The 22,694-nt window shown below is 34.8% G+C and overlaps 2 protein-coding genes across 3 annotated transcripts; one reads left to right on the plus strand and one right to left on the minus strand.

The window, feature by feature from the left end:
• The first annotated feature begins 608 nt into the window (after positions 1-608).
• Positions 609-8,537, plus strand: LOC129269324 (NHP2-like protein 1). The gene is made up of 4 exons (XM_054906817.2): positions 609-951; positions 5,921-6,038; positions 7,069-7,206; positions 7,741-8,537. The coding sequence occupies exons 1-4, from the start codon at positions 949-951 to the stop codon at positions 7,863-7,865; spliced, it is 384 nt and encodes a 127-aa protein (XP_054762792.1). The 5' UTR covers positions 609-948; the 3' UTR covers positions 7,866-8,537.
• Positions 8,538-11,245: 2,708 nt separating this feature from the next.
• Positions 11,246-22,644, minus strand: LOC129270001 (uncharacterized protein C16orf52 homolog A-like). 2 transcript variants are annotated; one of them, XR_010294871.1, is made up of 4 exons: positions 22,414-22,644; positions 18,099-18,311; positions 16,366-16,641; positions 14,255-15,922 (listed from the first exon to the last, which is right to left on the minus strand). XR_010294871.1 is itself a non-coding variant. In XM_054907434.2 (3 exons), the coding sequence occupies exons 1-3, from the start codon at positions 22,520-22,522 to the stop codon at positions 16,442-16,444; spliced, it is 522 nt and encodes a 173-aa protein (XP_054763409.1). In that variant the 5' UTR covers positions 22,523-22,627; the 3' UTR covers positions 11,246-16,441. The 2 variants fall into 2 exon arrangements, 1 of the variants encoding a protein (XP_054763409.1); XM_054907434.2 differs by having other exon boundaries at positions 11,246-16,641; positions 22,414-22,627.
• Between the last annotated feature and the right edge of the window lie 50 nt (positions 22,645-22,694).

A 22,694-nucleotide genomic window follows, 5' to 3' on the forward strand; every position in this document is an offset into this window, starting at 1 on the left:
GATTTTGTATTCTTTAAAGTATTTCTCAATTTGAGAATACACGCATTTCTCCAAAATTTTCGACACTATATGCTTAACACACTAATAGGTCTATAATTCCCAACATGAGTTTTGTCTTTCTTTTTGTGTAGTGGTGTGACTTTAGCGATTTTCATTTCATCAGGGAAGGTACAAGTTGAAATATATAGGTTAATAGTGTTAGTTAAAGGTATAAAGACATTTTTTGCACCATCCTTTAAAAATCTAGCAGGAACCAAGTCAAGTCCGATACTTTTTGATATTTTCAACTTGGATAATTCATCTAATACAAACTTTTCTGTGGCAGGAGAAAAATTAAAACAGCCTCTTTGTATACCTTTTATATAGTTTTTTTTTAATTAGGACTGTCGGCCCCAAACTCATTTCTGTCCGTAATGGGGAGCTCACAAGATAATTTATCGGCCACTGTTGTGAAATAATTGTTAAATTCGTTGGCTATCTTTAGATTATCATGACATAATTCTCCTTCAATATTAATAACACTTTTCTGAATATTTTTTTGTTTGTTTTTTAAACCTAACTCTTAACAGACCATGATTGATCAGCAAGTGCGTCTCCACGTAAAGACTAGCACAAACAAAACTTGCTGTTTCAATTCTGAGCGAGAGGGCCTTCAGTACACAAGACATGGATAGGCTGCACATTCAGACCCTATAACTCGAGTGAAGGGTTTGCCCAGCAGCTCACTTGTCTCGGACTTCGTTTTTAGCATACGAGCGCGGCGCATAACATCGCATGCATATATATGTATACGTATATATATATACGTATCCGATCGATCCGATATCCCCATTATTTGCTTTCCATAAGTATACGCACGTGGAGCTCGTTAGGCCTCAGTGAAGCGCAACGCCGAGAGGACCGAAATTCATCTTTTTCTATCCTAACCAATCCAAGAAACTCTCTAATATGGTATGTTACATACTTATTTCGAATTCGTGGTACATTTCACGCATGTTTGATTAATTATTTTAGCATTATTTGTTGAAAATGTGCATCCTGCACAACCAATTTATAATACGGCAATACGATAAACTCGGCTCAGCGATTTATCTCGTGTGCAATTCTAATACTGAATCACGAAAACGTGATAAGATACATGGGATGTTCGTGGGCGAGAATCGCATACGCAGATGATGGGAATGGACTAATGGCTAGGGCCTGTTTCATGACGAACCAAGTCGAACCATGTACCTGTAACTTAAAGGAAAATGAAACCTCTGAACAAAGATAGCTTGTGTGAAAATAGAAAAATCAAAGAAACAGATCAACAAAAGTTTGAGAACAAAAATGAGACAAATAATGAGAAAGTTATATGAATTATGAGCATTTCAGAATATTGTGATCACTAATGCTATGCCTATGACGAGATCCTCACATTGGCAATGCGACAAAGATGTGTGATGTCACTTGTGAACAACTCTCCCCATTACTTTAGTATATATTTCACTAACACTGCCTCTTTTATCACATCTATAAGTAGATCGTGTGTTCTTCTATAAGAGAGCATGTACCGGTAATACAGATTTTTAAAGAATACATCATGGATAAAGAGTTTGTATCACCATAAGAAAAAGCGAAAAGAGACACTTGTTCCAAAGGTTTCATTCCCCTTTAAGTTGTAACGACGCCGAAAGGTTGACAGTTGATGAGGCCTGTAATGTAGGTTTTATCTTGGAAGTATTTGGTCTTGCTTTTGAATTTGATTTGTCTACTGTTGATTGTCTTGAAAATGAAATTGTATTTTGTTTTGATTTTGTACAAAGTACAGTATTTTTCATGTTGAGTTTTCGATTTTTTTGTGTGATTGTGATCTGATGCAGCTGCAGACCTGTCCGTACATTTGTATTTCTGATGAAAAAAAATGTTTATTTTTCTGTTTTTTTTCCCATGATTGATCCGATGTGAACACTAAATAAAAAATTCTGTCCATTACTAGACTTAGTCTACATGGTCTAGCTAGTAGTAGTAGGACCACTCGCTCTGATACTCCGAGTGACAAAGGTGAGATTTTAGGGGGAGAATAAACTCATGCAACAACTTGACCTTTAAAAACTGATATTACCTAGGGATACCTTGGGAAGTTTCTGAATGTAGGCATGTTATGCCTCTATTGAGTTCTAGGTTTTTCCTCAAGATGGCTGGCTCACTTCCGAGAACAGGGCTTTCGTACTTCGTAGCCATATTTTATTTGGCTCATTTTTCCAGCATCTAATGTATCCAGGGCAGCTTCAAAACTGTGCACACTTGGGGCAGTGACAACTTCATTATTTAGGCTATTCCATGTCTTACGTATTCTAACATAAAAAGACTTCCTATATTTCTGGGTCTTTGTCCTTGTTATGAACAATTTTTTACTGTGACCTCTGGTATGTTCACGATATTTTTCTTCGAGATTAAGTTTTGTACATTGATCATAATTATTAAAGTGTTTATATGTTTCAATCATATCACCCCTAACTCTTTGATACGCCAGAGTTGGGATTTTTAATCGTTTAAGTCGTTGTGGATAGGAAAGCTTCCTTAATTCAGGGACTAATTTTGTTGCCCTTCTTTGTACGTTCTCTAATGCATGTATATGTTTTTTCAGTACGGGGTTCCACACAGCATGGGCATACTCAACTTGTGGTCGGACAAGCGACTTATACAACAATGCAAAGTTATTTTTGTCTAGATATACAAAAGTTCGTCTGATCAAGCCCATAAGCCTGTTGGCCTTGTTTATCTTCGATTGCATGTGCTCTTCAAAGCTGAGTTTATCATCAATCACAACACCCAAGTCCCTTTCGGAGGTGACATGTTCAAGCGCATCATTCATTAAAGTGTATGCAAAAGCTTCCTGCCGGTCCTGCGTGATACCAATAGAGAGTACACTACATTTCTTGGGGTTGAATTTCAGCAGCCATTTTTCTGACCCGCATTTCAAATGGTCAAGATCTCTCTGGAGTGAATTGCAATCATTCTGATCTCTTATATACTTGAACAGCTTGGTATCATCTGCAAAAAGATAAACATTACTTCCAGTAACAACATCTGGGAGATCATTGATATATAACAAAAACAGCACGGGCCAAGAACACTCCCTTGCGAAATTCCGCTATCTACATGTCCCCAACTTGAGAACTCGCCATTCACACACACTCTCTGTCTCCTTCCAACAAGGAATGCCTCGAATAACCACCTGTTCATTTATACCAAACCTTTTCAAGCAGTCGACGGTGAGGTACCTTGTCAAAGGCTTTCATAAAATCTAAACAAATTACATCAATTTTCTTACTTTTCACAAAGTTTCACTTCTTTTCCACGCTTCTATCAGCAGCTCAATTCATGAATATTCATGAGTAGGACTAAACATCGAGATCATTTTGCATTTGCATCAGATATGGATGTATAGTCCTCATGAATATTCATGAATTGAGCTGCAAATTCCGCGCAATTTGCCTTTGCGATGTTTTGGAATCGGCAGTAAACTAATACGTTCAGGAAATTAAAGAAGCATGGAAAAGAAGTGAAACTTTGTGAAAGGTAAGAATATTAGTTTTTATTGTTTTTAAAGATCGTGTTGTTGCATGAGTTTTATATTTACCCCCATAAAATCCCACATATATCACTCGGAGTATCAGAACGAGTTCACCACCTTGATGATCGGGTAGGTGAAGCATAGATAAGCGGTAGTGAAATGGAGTCTAGCCTACATGGACATCACTTGAGGTAGTCGACTCAAAACTTATTTAAAAATCCAGCAGTCAATCGCCACAACACACTCCAAGTAGACAGCACTATTACTCACCTCAGGAAGGTCTTGATTTCTACTCGACTCCAAAATCCCCTTTGAAAAGTCAAAATGTCAAATTTTGCCCTTTGGCTTAAAAATGTAGAATCTGTTCCATATTTCCAGAGTATGTGGCAGCTCATCTCAGATTTAACAAGCGGGATCTCCGAAAATGCACTAAAATTTAAAGAAATCTGTAGTTTTTCTTCAAAGTTCATGAACTTTCTCGCAAATTTACAATCTTCAAAATGACATAAAAAACAAGCACAGAAAAACTTGACCACATTGAATTTGCACAGAAATCAAGATGACAGCATGCTAGCGGGTTGCCTTCATTTGGCAGGGAGTCCGAACGGAGCAAATTGGTGACATACATGTAGATGATGAAATTTTCAGTGTTGTGCTTACTTGATTTTTCTCTATTGATTCAAATCAATATATTTCTGGGGTAGACTTGACCTTTAATGGACCTAAGGCTGGGAGGGAACCAATCAGAGAGTAAGAGCTTATTTACAGTGAAGTACATGTACATTGTATGTATGAACACGAGTATTGAAAATGAAAGACGGAGATGGAAGAGTGAATCTTGTATGTTGGAAAGAATGTAGAGAATATGGTGGAAGACGATGGAATTTCGATGACTAACGGAAGATGATGATTAAGAAGAATTATTTATTTAAAATGTCACTATTCAAGAACCCTGTTCACACTACAGCTCTACAAAAGGAAACATTTTACATTAAAGGAGAATGAAACTCTTGGAGCAAGTTAGCTTTTGTGAAAGCAGAAAAATCAAAGAATAAGATCAACAAAACTTTGAGTAAAATAGGACTAGCAATAAAAGAGTTATGAGCATTTGAATGTCGAGATCACTAATGCTATGGAGATCCTCCCATTGGCAATGCGACCAAGATCTGTGATGTCACACACGTACAACTCTCCCATTTGGACACTGAAAATATACCCCAAAACATCTCTTTTTGCTCATTCTAATCATATGACAAACGATTCATCAATGATATAATGTTGTGAAACCTCTGTACTTGTCATCTCATAAAGAGAACACCTCACCTTGTGATAGACTCTATAAAAGTGAGAATATAAGTGAAATAAGTACTAAAGTAATGAGGGAGTTGTACGTGTGTGATATCACAGATCTTGGTCGCATTGCCGTTGGGAGGATCTACATGGCACTAGTGATCTCAATATTCGAATGCTCATAACTTTCTTATTATTCATTCAATCTTCCTCAAACTTTCAACAATATGTTTCTTTGATTTTTCTCTTTGATATGGATTCAGCTGGTTTCAAGCGTTTCATTCTCCTTTAAAGTTGATAAAGCATAGTGGCTGACCGTAGTAATGGACGATGCTATCTATATCTCAAATCAATTCAATTTTGGTCTGATTTTATTTGAAAATATCGAATCTGTCACTTAGAAGTTTAGTCACCTTTATTCTGAATTCCCGATACATAAATGATCCCCCCCCCCCCTTTAGGCCTCATAATTTATTATCATAGCTCAAATTAGACTTAATACAACTCAATCTTTGTTCATGCTATATGACTTTTTGGAACTTTTCACATGTAATTTTATTGAGTGAGCATACGCTTAAGTTATGCTGACAAGTGATTGCTTTAAAAGGGTACCGCGGGCTGAAAATAAAATGATTTGAACAGATACCTTTTATAACTACTTGTCATATAAAGTCCAGCCTGGATTTGGAAGTGAAAATTTGCAATTTTATTTAGCCAAATAAATCAAATTTTTGTCCATTGACTTTTTCAACACAAAAATGGGGCAACAATTTTCACAGGATCTAGTTCATGGAATGATGTCCAAATTTGATTAAATTTGACATTTGGTTAGATTTATGAATGCAACGTATTGAATTTAAAAATTATGAGGTCTCTCATTACCGCCTAAAGGTAGAAAAATTTCTTTTTGTTGGAATCTGTTTGATCTTGGCTTGCGATTGGTGCTACAAGTGGAATATTTAGATTTTTCATGATTAAAGTTTGAAATTCATAAACTTGAGATTGTATGGCAGTAAATTTGATTTTTTTTCCCCTCCCCCCTCCCTCTTTTTTTCCTCGTACACATAAAAGGCTGATGAAGTAAATCCCAAAGCCTACCCCTTGGCTGATGCTGAACTTACAAAGACTCTTCTTGATCTGGTGCAGCAAGCTTTCAACTACAAACAGCTACGGAAGGGAGCAAATGAAGGTATGTCTAACGGCTACACAATATTTGGGTATTCTATATCAGCAGTCAGTTTGTGATTAAAAATATGTTGTGATCTGCGACCACTTGTCCTACTTTCATAAACCGGGTAAACGATGAGTGACTCCATCTAAAACTTTTTGTTCAGAGGTCAAATTAAAAGAGTATCCTGATGTGAAATTGGGCAGAATGCATAATTTGTGTTAGATTTTTACATGAAATCATATGTTTTTAAGCATAACTTTGTATTCAAAGTATTTTTTGTCTTGCCTATTCCTACATTATACCCCTTTTACCACTTTCCCAGTCCCCTACTGGTAAAATATTGTTGGAAAATGCAATAGGTGTGTTGCTGATGGTGTGTGAGTGTCCCCAGTTTCCCTTTTAATAATAATAGGCATTTATATAGCGCCATCTATCTAGAAATATTCTATTCCGAGGTGCACAAGAAAAGGAAGAATGAGAAAGTTTGGATGAGTGCCAATAACTAATACTGTTAGAAAAGATAAGACTTCATTTTAGATTTGAAGGTTTCCAGTGATGGTATAATTCTTAAATTCATCGGCAAATTATTCCAGAGAGAAGGTGCTGAGGCAGAGAAATCTTGTGCACCATATGCTTTTATTATTCTATCACATGACATGATAATTATTTCATATTTTCATACATGTGTCTTGGTAATAAATTTAGTTTCAGCAATGATTATCTTATACAGTGAATCAGTAATCAATCCTCCTTTTGCATTCTTGGAAAAGGAGGAAAAACATTTGAATAAAAATAATTTTATCATGATAAAACACAAGAATAGGTGTGGGAATGGCATCTTCACCTTGCTCATCGCAAACCCATGAGGGCATGCATAGAACTATTTCACCAAATTTATGCAAAACTTTGAGTTGCTATAACTTTGTAATTCTTCATCCAATTTTGATGAAATTTCAGTGTTTAGTTTGTCTAATTTTATGGGGTTTAAAACACATTATTTTCAGCCTGGGGAATTCTTTTAATGATAGTTATCCTTGATCATTAACAGCCACCAAGACCCTTAACCGTGGTATCTCAGAGTTCATCATCCTGGCTGCTGATGCAGAGCCTCTGGAGATCTTACTCCACCTTCCTCTCTTGTGTGAAGATAAGAACGTTCCTTATGTCTTTGTCAGGTCCAAGGAAGGTAGGTTATTTAAAGACTCACAGCCTGTGATATTTTTTAATGGAAAATGCGTCTACGTACAAATTTTCACTGCTATTGTGTGATCTAAGCCGAGATCACCTAAACCAGCAATACTGTTATATTTCTCATAAAGAAAGTATGATTCAGAGTAAAACTCAAAAGTATGTCATTGTACATGTAGTCATTTTTATTATTGGAGCAAGATTCCCATTTTAAATTCAATTCCCAAAGTATACATGTAGCGTTACAGCTGTTTAACTTTTTATCAGATTTGGTTCAAATTGTCACCTCTGCTTCTCTTCTTTCTCAGGGGTGGGAGAGTTTGGCTCTTTAGCTATTACGACAAAAAAAAAAAAATTCTGCTTATTTTCTGCCTTTTTTGTACTTTGTACAGGAGTGGTATGAGCTATTGCGATTTTTTTTTTTTGTGGTCACTCAGTCTTGTAGGCCTATATTATCTTTCCATGTGGGTAAGATTCCCCTTCATCAAAAAGTAAATAATGCTATTATTGTGTTTTTGCTTATATATTGCAGCTCTTGGTCGTGCCTGTGGTGTCTCCCGTCCCGTCATATCCTGTTCAGTGACCACCAATGAGGGCTCCCAACTGAAGCCACAGATCACCCGTATGCAGCAAGCAATCGAAAAACTCCTTATCTAAGATGCGACTATCTCATACAATCACATGGTTGCAGATAGGATGAATTCTTATTGGTGTTCTTTTTTTTCTTTCTTAACTGTGCTGTATTCTTTATCATTGCACTTAACCAAAATATTTAATTGGCAAAGATTTTTAAGAAACATTATTTAGATTCAATCTTCAAATTAGTTTTTGCTTTTCCAGAATTACATCTGTGGCTTTACCCCATTTCCATAGGAGGCAATTTAATGTTATTGTCTCTTAAAATGGTCATTATTTTTGTGTAAAAAAAAGAATATCACATGTGGCAGCACACAAAATTATATAAAACAGACCTAAAGTACAATATACATTTGTTAAAGCATTCCAATGATTTTATGGAGACACTTACTGGTGAAATATACAGTTTTTATCTTTTCTTGACTAATGTTTGCTATATACCGGTAAAGATCATATCAAACTGAAACAACAGTTTGAATATATATATTTTTTTCAGAATATTCAGTTTAATTTCTGTCAGTAAACAATTAGTTTTCACCAAGCAATTATTTATTCTTTATGAATTGTTTATCACAAATCATTTATGGAATAAATGTTGATCCTACAATGGTGTGTACATATTAACTTGTAAGTATTTTCAGGTTTTAGAAAAATCATGATTTTTAATAAAATGAATATTTGAAGAAAAAAGAATACATGTGTATTTTATTATGAAGTGTAATACTTATTTGCCTTAAGATATTGTATATATGATTTCATTATCCCCATCATGATAAATGTTAGTAAACTGTATGGTGAAAACGATGCAATGCTAAAATTGCTTGTATCAAAGAACTGTTTATTTTTGTGAGTTGTCAGTACAGAAGCTTTAACCTGGCTGTATTTTTGAGGAATTTTAATATGATTTTTAGAAAGCGGAAAATACAGGGAAATCTGCCCAAAGTCAGATCAAATGGGACCACTTTAATCTCTTCAATTTAGAAAGAAAGCAACGCATGGTTTGCATAAATACAAAGGTTTGACTTTGGTATTTGACTTATATTTACTTAAAGGGGTACTCCGGGCTGAAAATATATAATATAGGGTATTTATATTGCGCACATATCCACCTTGTTAGGTGCTCAAGGCGCTCCTATGTTACCCGGCTAAGCTAGGCGTTCATAGCGCACACAGCTTATTAAGGAATTACTTCCTACCGGTACCCATTTACCTCACCTGGGTTGAGTGCAGCACATTGTGGATCAGTTTCTTGCCGAAGGAAATTACGCCATGGCTGGGATTCGAACCCACGACCCTCTGTTTCAAAGTCAGAAGACTAATCCACTGGGCCACAACGCTCCACATATCTAACTATAGAATAAAGTTCACCCTGCAAAACGCTACAAATTTCACCAAAAATGTGATATTTATCGAGGTTATTGAATTTTAAAGTGTAGCAATATTTTGTGAAAACAGTTGTAGACATTACACATCATCATGAATGTTCATTAGATGGGCTGATGATGTCACATCCCTACTTTCTCTTTTATGTTATTACGTAAATTCAAAATTATTTCATATTTACATACATGTGTGTCTCCCTTTAAAAAATAAATTGCCACAATAAATATCTAATGCATTAAATTAGTGGTCAATCCAATCTCTCACTTCTGGAAGGACAAATTTTGAATATACATAATTTCATATAATTATAAAATACAAAGGAATGAGAGGGGATATGATATCAATTTGCTCATTGAATATTCAAGAAGACATGCATAGAACTGTTTCACCAAAATAATGCAAATTTTGAAATATCATGACTGTTATTCTTTTTTGATCTAATTTCGAGTGTTTGACTTTTTATCTGTTCAATTAATACTATTTTCAGCGTGGAGTACCCCCTTTGATATACATGTACATATGTAATGCACAACTCTGTGATATGCAAGTGAGAGGATCGATGATGTCCCTCACTATTTCTTTTGTCTTATATTGTTTGAATTATACTATATTTCATTAAAGGAGAATGAAACCCTTGAAACCAGCTGAATCCATATCAAAGAGAAAAATCAAAGAAACATTGTTGAAAGTTTGAGGAAGATTGAATGAATAATAAGAAAGTTATGAGCATTTGAATATTGAGATCACTAATGCCATGTAGTTCCTCCCATTGGCAATGCGACCAAGATCTGTGATGTCACACACGTACAACTCCCTCATTACTTTAGTACTTATTTCACTTATATTCTCACTTTTATAGAGTCTATCACAAGGTGAGGTGTTCTCTTTATGAGAGGACAAGTACAGAGGTTTCACAACATTATATCATTGATGAATCGTTTGTCATATGATAAGAATGAGCAAAAAGAGATGTTTTGGGGTATATTTTCAGTGTCCAAAAGGGGAGAGTTGTTCATCTGTTACATCATATATTTTGGTCGCATTGCCAATGGGAGGATCTCCATAGCATTAGTGATCTCGACATTCAAATGCTCATAACTCTTCTATCGCTAGTCCTATTTTACTCAAACTTTTGTTGGTCTTATTCTTTGATTTTTCTGCTTTCACAAAAGCTAACTTGCTCCAAGAGTTTCATTCTCCTTTAATGACCAACTTGACAGAACCACAAAATGTTCAGACAATGGTAATTCACATGTTCAGGGAGAAGAAAACTTTTTCACATGACAATGAGAAAAAAAATCGAAATATTTCATATATGGTAATTCACATGTTCAGGGAGAATAAAACTTTTTCACATGACAATGAGGAAAAAAAATCAAAATATTTCATATATGGTAATTCACATGTTCAGGTAGAATAAAACTTTTTCACATGACAATGAGGAAAACAATTGAAATATTTCATATAACAAAATACAAAAATAGTGAGTAGGTGATGTCGTCAGTCCCCTAATTTGCATACCGACCAGTACTTGCATATCATTGTTTTGTGAAAAATAAGCGAAACTTTATTTTACAACCGATTTTGATGAAATTTTAAGTGTTACGCTTGTTTGGTTTTTCTCTATTGATTCAAATCAACATTTTTTCTGGGATGGATTTGACCTTTAACTAAACAATGGCTATCGGAATACCACCCTTGGACTGAAGTTCCCTTCGTAAGCTAGCATTTTACAGTTATTGACATTAAAAAAAAAATTATTGTTGGAAGATTAGGGGGGGTGGATAAGATTTTTATTTTGAAGAGAATGGAAGGCATGTTGTTTATGTTCTTTTTCAGGGTCTGGGTGACTAGATGATCAAGGAAAATACTCAACGCTGAAAATCTTCTGTCATGCACTCTCACACTTGAATATTCATTATTAATTTTGAATTCACTTTCATTCACAATAAGTAAAAGCTCTTCACAATATCACACAATACATGCTTTATTGCAAGAAAATACAAGAAACTTAAATGTATAAGTACATCAGTATTCATCTTTGGCTTTAATTTTTCAGTATCACCAAATAAACAATATATACAGAGTTGTGCACATGATATTGATTGGTAATAACAAACAGAAATATAACATCTTGACTGAGGAATTAATTTGATATAAATTTATAATCGTACATTGATTCATGTATATAAAACAATCTGATTTTAAAACAAGAGGGCAACAACACAACAGAAAATCATTATCTAACAAAAAAAAAACTATTCTGGGTATATCACTGCAAGGACTGCATATTTAACATTGCAAGGCAATATGGAAATCATTGACCAGCCCTCAAAATTTTTGCTACAATGTACAATTTCAAATTAAAAATGCATGAAGTGACTTGCAGTATATATATATATATTTTTCAAACAATTTGCACTAGTGAGAAAACTAACACAATTTCAAATACTTGTTTGAATACATGTTCTGGACACAAATATCTTAATTTGAGAGGACATTCCTTTGCAAAAAAAAAAAAAATACATACATGTACATCAAGTTAGTTATTGTCATATTAAAGGAGACCTGAAAATAAAATAATATTAAAATGAATAAGTGAATGAATAGAAGAAAGAATGGTTTGATGGATGAATGAATGAGTGAACCAAACAATATCAAAATTAATGAAAAAAAAGTAATGAGAGAATGAGCAAGAGAATGAATTATAGTAATAGGTGGAGGAATGAATGAATGAGCAAGCGAATGACTTTGGATGGATGGATGGATGAATGAAGGAATGGATGAGCACATGGGTGAACTGAATGGATGAGTGAATGTATGATTTGAAAATAGAAGCTACAACTAATTTGATATCCAAGTAATGATACCATCTTTGGTCAAAAAGAAAGAAACATAGTCTCAAGGTGAATTTAGATATCAAGGTTAAACACAAACAGCCTTTGATTTTTGGGGAAATGATGATAATTCAGCAAGTCGAAACAAACTGCTAGTTAAAGATAAATTCCAGTTTTGGTAACGATCTAAAAATGACTTTTTACAGAATCTAATATAATGACCACCTAAGTGTCTGTTTGTATGAATAAAAAATATGTGCCAAAGGATTCTGGAAGAAATTGTGTAATTGCTGAGAAATAAGCAAAATAAGCGCGGATTCGGTCACTTCCGTCGGGTCTTTATTTTAGCAATAATAATACACTGTCCCACGTGTGCCTATCTGTGTTGGTGATCTTCAGTGTGAACATTTTTCAGCGTAGATTTCAAGATTTCACAAAGTTCAGTTTATGTAACTGTACCAGATCTAGATCCTCGATGATATACTGACAATTAAGCCTTGTTTTACAGACTTTCTCATGAAATCAGTGTTTACTGCAAATACTGGAATTTCTCTTTAAGTACAGCACTTGGCTTATATTTCTCTGATGAAATATCAATAACACAAACAACAAGTTTTCAAATATGAATTTTGGGGTTCACAGTGTACAGCTTTCAAGTTTTTAAAGGAAAAAAAATGAATACATGCAATTTATGACAGTGCTAAATTCTTCACCGATGTACCTGAGATAGAACTGAAGCTGGAATCATTTTCAATATCGTTCATTTCTCTGAATATGATTTCTTGTTGATTATGTACACAAAAAATAATAATAAACATACTAAATTCAAGGCTATCTAACTTTACCCTTAAAGGGATTCTCCAGATGAAAAAAAAAATGAACCAATAAAAAAAAAGATAGTTCATCAAAATCAGATAATAAATTAAGATCTACAATTCGAAAAAAGTTGATTTAATGAAATTCTAATTACTTTAGTTTCAACCTACAGTACCCCTTCAAAATTTACTTAAATCAAGGCTGGAACGACATGGAGCATACAGCTGCAGTAATATGGGAATTATGTGTAGGAATGTCCAGTTTCATTCTATTTCCATTGAAATCACAAACTTAGAAGAAAACATCCATGTGCAACACAGTATACAGGGATCTGGTACCCAACGCACACAATGAATGCCAAAACAAACGTTTCTGCTAAAAAAGCCATAATAAATATGTGACTACTTTCAGTCACAGCTTTTAACATCAACATGGTCTATAGAGAGGTAATAAGTTCTTTCCCATTAAGTTTCCTCCATTTGTGTTGATGCTACATAACAACAAGAAAGCGTGGTAAACACTGTACAGTAGGCGAATACATCCAAACATGTAAAATACAAATTTAGTTTCAGTACATATGTCTGATCAGTGTTTCAAGGCATTTATCACACTCTACAAAAACAAATTGAATTCCCTAAGATACAAGGCACTCTTACAAATCTGCAGTTCAGTGAAAAGTGACTACCAATTCTATTCATTTGACTCAAGATCACATATCATATCAGTCAAAACTTTCTGAGTGGCTAGTGTTATCAACTACCTAGTTATTGACCACCAAGTATTCCCATTGAGGCATATTATGTGTATGATACTGTCAAAAGCAAACACCCACATATAAATAAAGGCAACATTTTTGTGTTACTTCTCATAGGTTGTCACTTGAGGCGTAAGTGTAAAGATATATATTGTATAATATGCAAAATATACAGATAATCAGATATACATTAGATTAGACATAATTTTAAAACTTGAATGATACAGTTTACAACAGTCATGTTGGAAATTCTACACTTGGCAATAACAATTTTAAAGTAAAAACTAAAACCCCACAGAGAAAAAAAAAAACAAAAAAAATAAGATTAAAGTGTTGAATCAGATCTCCACCCCCCCCCCAAAAAAAGTGAACTTTTAAAGGATTAATGCTCCTATTAAAGTTCTATTACTCAAGATGCAAACGATTATCTGGATTTCTCCATCCATTTTGTTCCCCTCTTGCTATCATTAAATATTGCACAGTCATAGAAAAAAAGATGTAGGCTGCAGGGAGAGGGGAAATGCTGAGCCCTGTTTCATGAAGACATATGATCATGGTAACTACTGTACCATGAAACCTTATACCGGTAAGCGACAGTTTATAACATAGTGGTACCATAATTGTTATTAGGTTGTTTTATTTAATTCTGAAACGTTCCTTTAAGTTGTATGGAAAGGTGAAAACATATGTTAATTATGTTATATAGGAGAGTAATACAGTGAAAAGCACCTCTGAGAATAAACAGCAATTACAGTCTATTCTGGGGTTTTATTTATCAATATTTTACAATTATAACTCATCATACCCTGTGGTACATGATAGAACAGATACTGAAGCTTTCGGTCACTCTTCAAGGATTGCTCTTTAGATGCCCTTAACATTGAAAAAATTGGCAAAGAAAAAAAAAACAGCTTAAGTGTTCGGGCAGAATATTTGTGTATAGTTCCACACTACAAAGGACTGACAGCAAATTCCAAACTCTTTCAAGGGAGTTTCATTTACATGTGTAGAAAGCTATAATGCCTACTCCAACTTCAATATACTTTCCTTTCAAGTAATGGAAAGCATCTAATCAAACTACTTTAAGAACTAGCAAGGGACTGATACATAAAATGTTCAATAAGTAACACACAACTTTTAATAATAATAACAACAGTATATTTACCCAGGGTAGCCACTTCAGTTCCGAAAACTGTTCTCCCAGCGGGAACGGGCCCTGCTATTATCATTACCCCGGCTAAGCTAGGCTACCAATTCAGGTGCACACAGCTTTTTGAGGAGTTACTTCCAGCCGGTAGCCATTTACCTCACCTGGGTTGAGTGCAGCACACCGTGGATGAATTCCTTGCGGAAGGAAACTACGCCATGGCTGGGATTTGAACCCACTACCCTCTGTTTCAAAGTCCGGAGACTAATCCACTAGACCACGATGCTCCAACTTTATGCACCACTGGTGATTCTTTCTTGTGCTAAATAAGATATCTCAATATTTCTTCTTCTTTATTCTTCATCTCAAAGTACAGACCAGCTTCTGGTGTATTAATTATCGTACTGCATTTCCCATTTACGGGAGAGAAATTTCTATAATTATATTAATATCTAGAAAAATAATTTAAAAAAACCTTGCATAAATGGCGTGTAAACAACAAGAATTTAATCCAAAGATCAGATTTCAACTTTAGCTGGTGGAGTATAAAGTATTGAGAATCTGATTAGCACAAGAAATAATGGATTGCCAGTCATGAACACACCCCCCTGAAGATATGAGTTGTTCAGCCCTATGACTCACGATCTCAGCAGCCTCTTTTATTACATTTTCAAAGAAAAAATCACATCCTATCTTGATAATGCATAATTTCAAATATGAGTTTCACAAACTTTCACTTAGAGGTAAAACGGAGGCACATAACAGGCGGGTGATTCATAGAAAGCTGTTCCAAACTACTTTACATGTACATATGACTGGTGACCCTTCTTTGCGCTAAATAGTATGACTAACTACCGAAGAACATGTTCCAAGTCGATCATCAAGACACATGTAACTTTTCAAACAGCTGTATGAAACACCCACTGGCTTTCTTAACACATCATCATGATCTCCATACATGATACAGTTTTCAAAACTGCCAACGAGTATGACAGAATTAAATGATCATAAAAGACAATTTAGATATATGATAATAATCCAATCATTAATAAGAGGCTTCAATAATAAAGCCTTTGATTATTATTGTTGTGACTCATCAGTATTCCCTGCATGTATACAATGTATGTCCATTATCCACTCCCTGGGGAGTATTTCAGCCAGGGTGCTACGTAACTTTTTAGAAGCACTTGCCCAGTCGGGCAAGTAAACTTTTAAATAGTTGTAATATACTTGCCCAAAAATCTAATTCACTTGCCTAAAAAAAAATCCTGAAAAAGTTTCACTTCTTCAAAAGAAAGTAGGCCTACACATATTGCGGTTTTATAAACCATTGACCTTTTCTCTCTTTTGACATGAACTGATCTACCTTGTTATTGCATTTCTTTTTCAAAAGTGATTTTATCTTGCCTGCTTTGACCAAAATTAGGGTCAATATCATATCATATCGACCCTAATTTATGTCATTTTACTGTGAGAATTTTGCTTGCCCAATGGGGGCAAGTAGTTTTGGTCTTTACTTCAAAACACTTGCCCAATTCTAACTTTTACTTGCCCCGGGCAATCGGGCAAGTGCTTATGTAGCACCCTGATTCCAGCGATAAAATAAATAATGATAAAAGTAGTTCAGATACAATGTCGGAGAATTCAAATAATCCATCCACTATCCTCTAACGACAAAGAGAGGAGCACAAAGCTTGCCTGCTAGGAGCTCAGAGATGACCGTGAGAACAATGGAGATGAGGAATATCACATAAGACGACCCTACAGAAACGGTGCTCGGGAGTTTGTATGGTTCACCTCCGATTTCATCCACGTAGAAGCCAATGGGGAATATGATGGCTGCTAGGCACAATAGAATAACTGGAAAGGAATTGAAAATTATTAACGATGCAGAATTGGCACTTGGTATAATCTTACTTTGTCTGATTCCCATTTGGTCTCAATATGCTATCTTATTTTTTAAAATGATTTTTCATCGAACAATTATCGGGTATATAAGAAAAAAATCCAAAAATATTAGAAAAAAATAGGTTAAAAAGAGTGTGCATTTTGAGAAACTCAGTGAAACTTAGTTCCTACATGTATGACTTATCATTTGAAATCCCATTTCAATGGAATATTCAGTGTTACAATACAATCAATCTGTAAAATTATCTTTTCTCAGGATAGAATCAACCTTTAACCCTTATTAAACGGGGGGGGGGGGGGGGGGGGGGGGTCCCTCGACAAATTTCGCCGCTACGCCGTCGCGCAAATTTTTTTGACCGTGCCGCTCGCTGACTTTTTACTTTCAAGTCTTGCACATCTTTTGAGACCACATTTGCGACGCCGGTTACACGGTTCTGAAATTCCTCAAAAAACGTGATTCCGTGTACAAAGTCAATGCGAATTGTGTTTTTCCAACCAAAAATCATAAATGTATGATCATTGTTACTTTTGTTGGTAAAAATGAAAAAAAAAAACAATAAAGGTTTAAAAAAACAAAGAAATACATAACAATTTAAAAATCAATAAAATACATAAAAAATTTATTATATTTTTGCAATTTTTTTGTAGATTTGTTTGAAATCTAATAATTGATACTCCCACCAAAAATTAGCATTCTACTAACTATATAAGTTGAGTTAAAGGCAAAAACATACACAAAAAAATAAATAAAGGGCAAATTTCATGCGCTTATTTGCATAATTAATTAATAAAAAAATATAAACACTTAATTTTTTCGAAAATTTTACTATACAGTCTTGTAGTTTACATCCGGCTTTACGCGTGTGCAAATTTTCGCGGTGATCGCGCGATCAGCGGCCGAGATCTGAGGGGGGGAGTCAATTTGACAGTATATACTGGTCTGAAATAGCCCAGTTAAGATAGGGTTAAGATGGCTTCATTGTTTAATTTATATTCACTCCATTACAAACAGAAAGAAATATAGCATAACACAGCAAAGTTACAAAATGACTTTGAACAAAATCAAACAAGTGAGGAAAACTAAATATGCCATAACTTTCTTACCTTTTGTCCAATTTTGATGATTTAATTTCAGTACTACGTTTGTTTATATTTCCTCTATTCATTTATTTATTTATTCATTCATTCATTCATTCATTTTATTCATTCATTCATTTTATTTATTTATTCATTTTATTTATTTATTTATTTATTTATTTGTTTGTTTATCTATTTATTTATTTATTGTTTGTTTGTTAGAATGGACCTGTCCTTGTTTTACACAAACTGGTCTTTGTATTCTCTGGAAAAGGTGCTTTATAAATCAAATAATTACCATAGTCAAAGAATGAGCAATCTAACCAACTTACTTGCTGCAAATGAGAACCATCTTGCATGATCCAGCATGGTGATTCTTCTTGTGGAGTAGGCAAACATAATGCAGGTGATTGTCAGACAGATGATGGCACACACAATGAAAAAGAGGGTGATCTGCCAGGCTGGGCAGAGATTAGGAGAGATGCATACTGTATCCCTCCCAAAGATGGTCAGGCACTGTGAGATAAGGCCCATTGTCATAGCTCCTAAAAGTATAATAATACACGATTTTAAGATTTAAAGATTTCTATTTTGTACAAAACTGATCCTTTCTAGGTTGTCTGCAACCAACCTATTCTGTAGTGATTCTAGCTGCATGTCTACATATGCTACACTCTCCAGTCTTAAAATATCATTGTAAAAAAAAAAAACATCCACTAATCATCTGGGGCCGTATTCTGAAAATTATCTTAAGAGAAATATTCTTGTATCTTTGGAGTTACAATAAAATCTGTATTCTGAAAATTCTTGTATCTTTCTAAGTAAATTTTCTTGGAATTTTCACTGAGCGCGTATGATGATGCGTAAGTTAAAAACAGTGTCTAAATATATATGTGCCCAAGATATTGAGTTAAAAGGTATTCTGAAAATTCTCTTATCTTTGACTTTGCATTCTGTTAACTTCCTTGCAAAATACAAGAAAATTTACAACAGGTCGGGGGCTATTGTAACTTAATGTTACATATGATATTTCTCGGTCAAAAGCAATAATTTCTTGCTGCGTCCCGCAAGAACATCATGTTTTACTGCAGGAGACATTACAGAGACGGATTGGTAGACTTTTCAGCAATTAAAAATTGGTATTTGAGATGATGAATCTTTTCAAAGTAAATATGACTCTGATATCAGCCACATGTATTTTAAGCATAGTAGCTAATATGCTTAAGCGTCAGGGGCACAAGGGAAATATGACTCATGTCAACAATGCGCTTATAATTGCTTTTCAGAAGAGACACTTCTATTGGTTGGCCTAAGCATATAACAACTTTAATAATTGGTTGATGATAGAATATTGGGCGTGTCAGATATAAAATAGGAGATGTCCTTACAGCCATAAGACAATTTTCAGAATACTGATTTAAGAGAATTTTAGCGAGCTGTTATCTTGCTAAGTTACAAGAAAAGTTAAGACAATTTTCAGAATACCACCCCTGTATTTCATTGTATCTTTGTTTTTTTTTTTCAGCAGTACAATTTTTAGCACTATTCTTGTGAGGCCCTCTATGAATTACACAAAGTAGAAACTTGATTTTTGTTTGTCTTTATTTTGAGGAAGAATAGGGACAACTCATGAGAATGTCTTGTCATTGATCAGGGCACCAGGCTATCAATCATTGTAATAATCATAATTGTTCAACGCCAATGGTGTACACCATGTCCATTATTATAAGGCATGAACACAGGTCACATCACTGCAGTCCCACTCAGTCTCAGGCCAACTATAGATGGCCAGCAATGATGTCAACATCTAAATTGCAAATTTGTTCAAAATATTTTCTAAATATAATGTATATTCATACATTCATTGTTTTCTTGAAGATTCAGTGTGATTCTGTTTGTTTACTACAGAATGTAAGGCCAAGTAAAAATAGAAAGTTGTTGTTCGTCCGGTTTTTCGAGAGCAGTGATGAGGGAGGTCCTTACTATTTGCTATCTTTTTTTTCTTTTTTAAACAAGGAGATAGTTTCTTGGCCAGGATTTTTGACATCAGTGATGAGGGAGGTCGTTACTATTTACTATTTATTTTGCTATTTTTTAATCAAATGATTGTCAGGCCATGTCAGGCTCAATTTAGGTGATCGTTGCATGCTCAATATTAATAACAAAAGGGTATTGAACATGTGCATGTATCAATATGTATATTTTCTTTCAATTAATTGGATATCTATTGAAAATAAATATATTATGCAATAAAATTTATTGATGTACTACTGATGTATATGATCATGATGATATATACCGGTACTGTTAATTGTAAAAAAATGATCATGTCAAGTGAAGAAGTTAATAGATTCAAAATAAAATTAGATGATGTGCAGATGTGGTAATCTATTATTTCAGGATTCAACGCATGATTTCGCATTGCAGTTTGTCTTGCTTGTATATATTCGTATAATATTTTAACATTGTTTCTTCAATTGCTATTTATTTTTCTTTGTTATTAATTGTTAAATAATTATCTATTCTATTGTTAGGTTCACTTAATGTTTATTATTTCATCATTTGTAGAACTCGAGATCTACACCTAACTTACAACTGTCCATCAAATTGAACAGCTTAAGGATGAAGTTTATCATGTTTATCAAATTTGAACAGAATTGGTACTTACAGGAATCCTTTTCATAATTTTCAATTTCTTGATACGGTAATAGATGACTCACTTGAAAATATATATTCTTTTAATATTCAATGCATTGCCGCTGGATAGCTAATGGTATAACTCACCAGAAAATTATTCATTTCACATGTATGTCTCATCGGCACAGTAAATCATATCACCACAGCACACCAAAGTTCACAGGCACAGTCAATCACCGCAATACACAATGATCGTATCAACATGTTTATCTGCACCTTATTCCCAAAGCACGCAACAAATTTTTTAAGATTCAGGAAGCGGTATCCCTGAAAATGCACTAAAAATGAAGAAATCTGTGAATTTTCTGAGTTTGCAAATTTTTTTTTCTAGCCAATTTAGGATCGTATCTTCAAGATTACCAATAAAAAAACCAAACCAGAATTTTTTTCTTTATCAGTTACAGCGATATCGGACTTGGCGATTGTTTTAGACAGTTGCAAGAGCGATCCAAGAGCAGATGAGAGCAAATCGCTCGTCATTTGGGAGTATTTTTTCACTTTTCAGCGGCCATAAAAATACTAATCAGTAGAGGCGCACGGCCAATATGGGAGACTGTCTCCCATGAGAGAGATTATCTCCAATATCAGAGACTTTTGTAAAGAATTTGGGTATCCAATTTCAGAGACAGTCTCCAGTTTGGGAGACCAATTTCCTTTGTTTACATTTGCTGCAAAAGGATTACCTTGGCGTCAAATAAAAATGTGATAAGCAGATTCCTCATGAAAAATTACTTTTGTTTTGATAAGGATTTTTGTTGTCATCCACACACAAAACAAATGGGCTTCTGCTAGCTGACCTCAGTGAGACAAAATTTTGGGTTAAAAAAATTACACTTTTGTTGGTGTTGTTTCTTTTGTTCTTTTGCAAAGCAAGTCTCCAATATGGGAGATTGTCTCCCCTATTGGAGAGAGTCTCCCATATTGGCCGTGCGCCTCTACTGCTAAAACTAGTGTTCTACATTAAAAAAATTGATACGGCAATCAAACAAAAAGGGGGAGGGCGCGGACGAGAAACATCACTTTTTTATATTTTTTTTAGGCCAATTTTTTTTAAAATAGTACCGAACATAGATCTAGTAGTAACAAAAATTATATGCGGCGACCAAAACAAACGAGCGCGAGGATGATCAACTAGAGTCTAGACCCTAGTCCCTACTTTCTTTTTTTTACTTGGCCTACACTAAATCAAGACAAGAGATTGTGCAAATTTCCTGTAGCTGGATAGTGTAGAAAAACATGGTTAGATTAGACAGCTGGCAGCCGTCTGTTTCGAGGAGTTTTTTAACATTTTTTTTTTTTTTTAATTTCTCCTCATACACAGACGGCTCGCTAGCGTGCAGCCACCATTAGGGGACTTGCAATGCAAAATCCCCCCGTCGGGGCTCTTCAATTTTTGTCTTTAATGAGTAAAAATTTTGAAAATTCACGCGACCAAAATGCAAATTAATATTCCCTCTTGGCATCAATTGCCAAAAAACCGAGAAAAATCAAGTTAAAAGGAACAAAAACAGTGACTTACCTCGGCTGTCGCGCAAATTCACTTCCCTGTTTTATCCGATCTTAAGTACATAAACATATGGCCATTGAGTCCCCTGTACAGATCGCGCTAGAACTTCGGTCTCTGTATTTGGTGAGTGAAGCCAACGGAGTTCAGCTGAACAACCAAAATTAACAGAGACCGAAGCTTTTGGTCTAGGTTAGATCAACTATAAATGACAGTTTAGATTAGGCCTAGGTCTAGTGACTCTAGAGTCTAGTCTTTGTAAGACGGGGGCCCAGAAGTTCAGTATTCTTCAGAGGCTATTAGATTTACTGGCACACGTAAGTCTTAAGCCCACATACCGAATGGCTCACTCACAATTCTGTGTCACAGTCATTCGAATTGCACAGGAGCTAAATCTCCGGGTAGGTCAATGTATTGGATCGCTATTAAAAGAAGGGTTCATTTACCTGATCCACGAGCATGAGATACTACCCAAACTGGGTTGAATACACTTGTAAGTGCCAGTACATCTGCGGCAAAAAATAGGAATCCCGTTGCTACCATAATCTTATCCATCACCACAGGTTATTGTGTACAACGTCAACGTCAACGGCCATGAAATGATAGTTTGTGTAACGTTAGATGTCCTCGGTCGGCCTCGATCACGATCATAACGACAACAACAACAAAACAAATGCAACAGCGACAACTCTCGACCAGATATGTGCAGTGCAGTGTGCTGCCTCGA

This window comes from Lytechinus pictus, chromosome 10 (assembly GCF_037042905.1).
Source record: "Lytechinus pictus isolate F3 Inbred chromosome 10, Lp3.0, whole genome shotgun sequence".
Taxonomy (NCBI): Eukaryota; Metazoa; Echinodermata; class Echinoidea; order Temnopleuroida; family Toxopneustidae; genus Lytechinus; species Lytechinus pictus.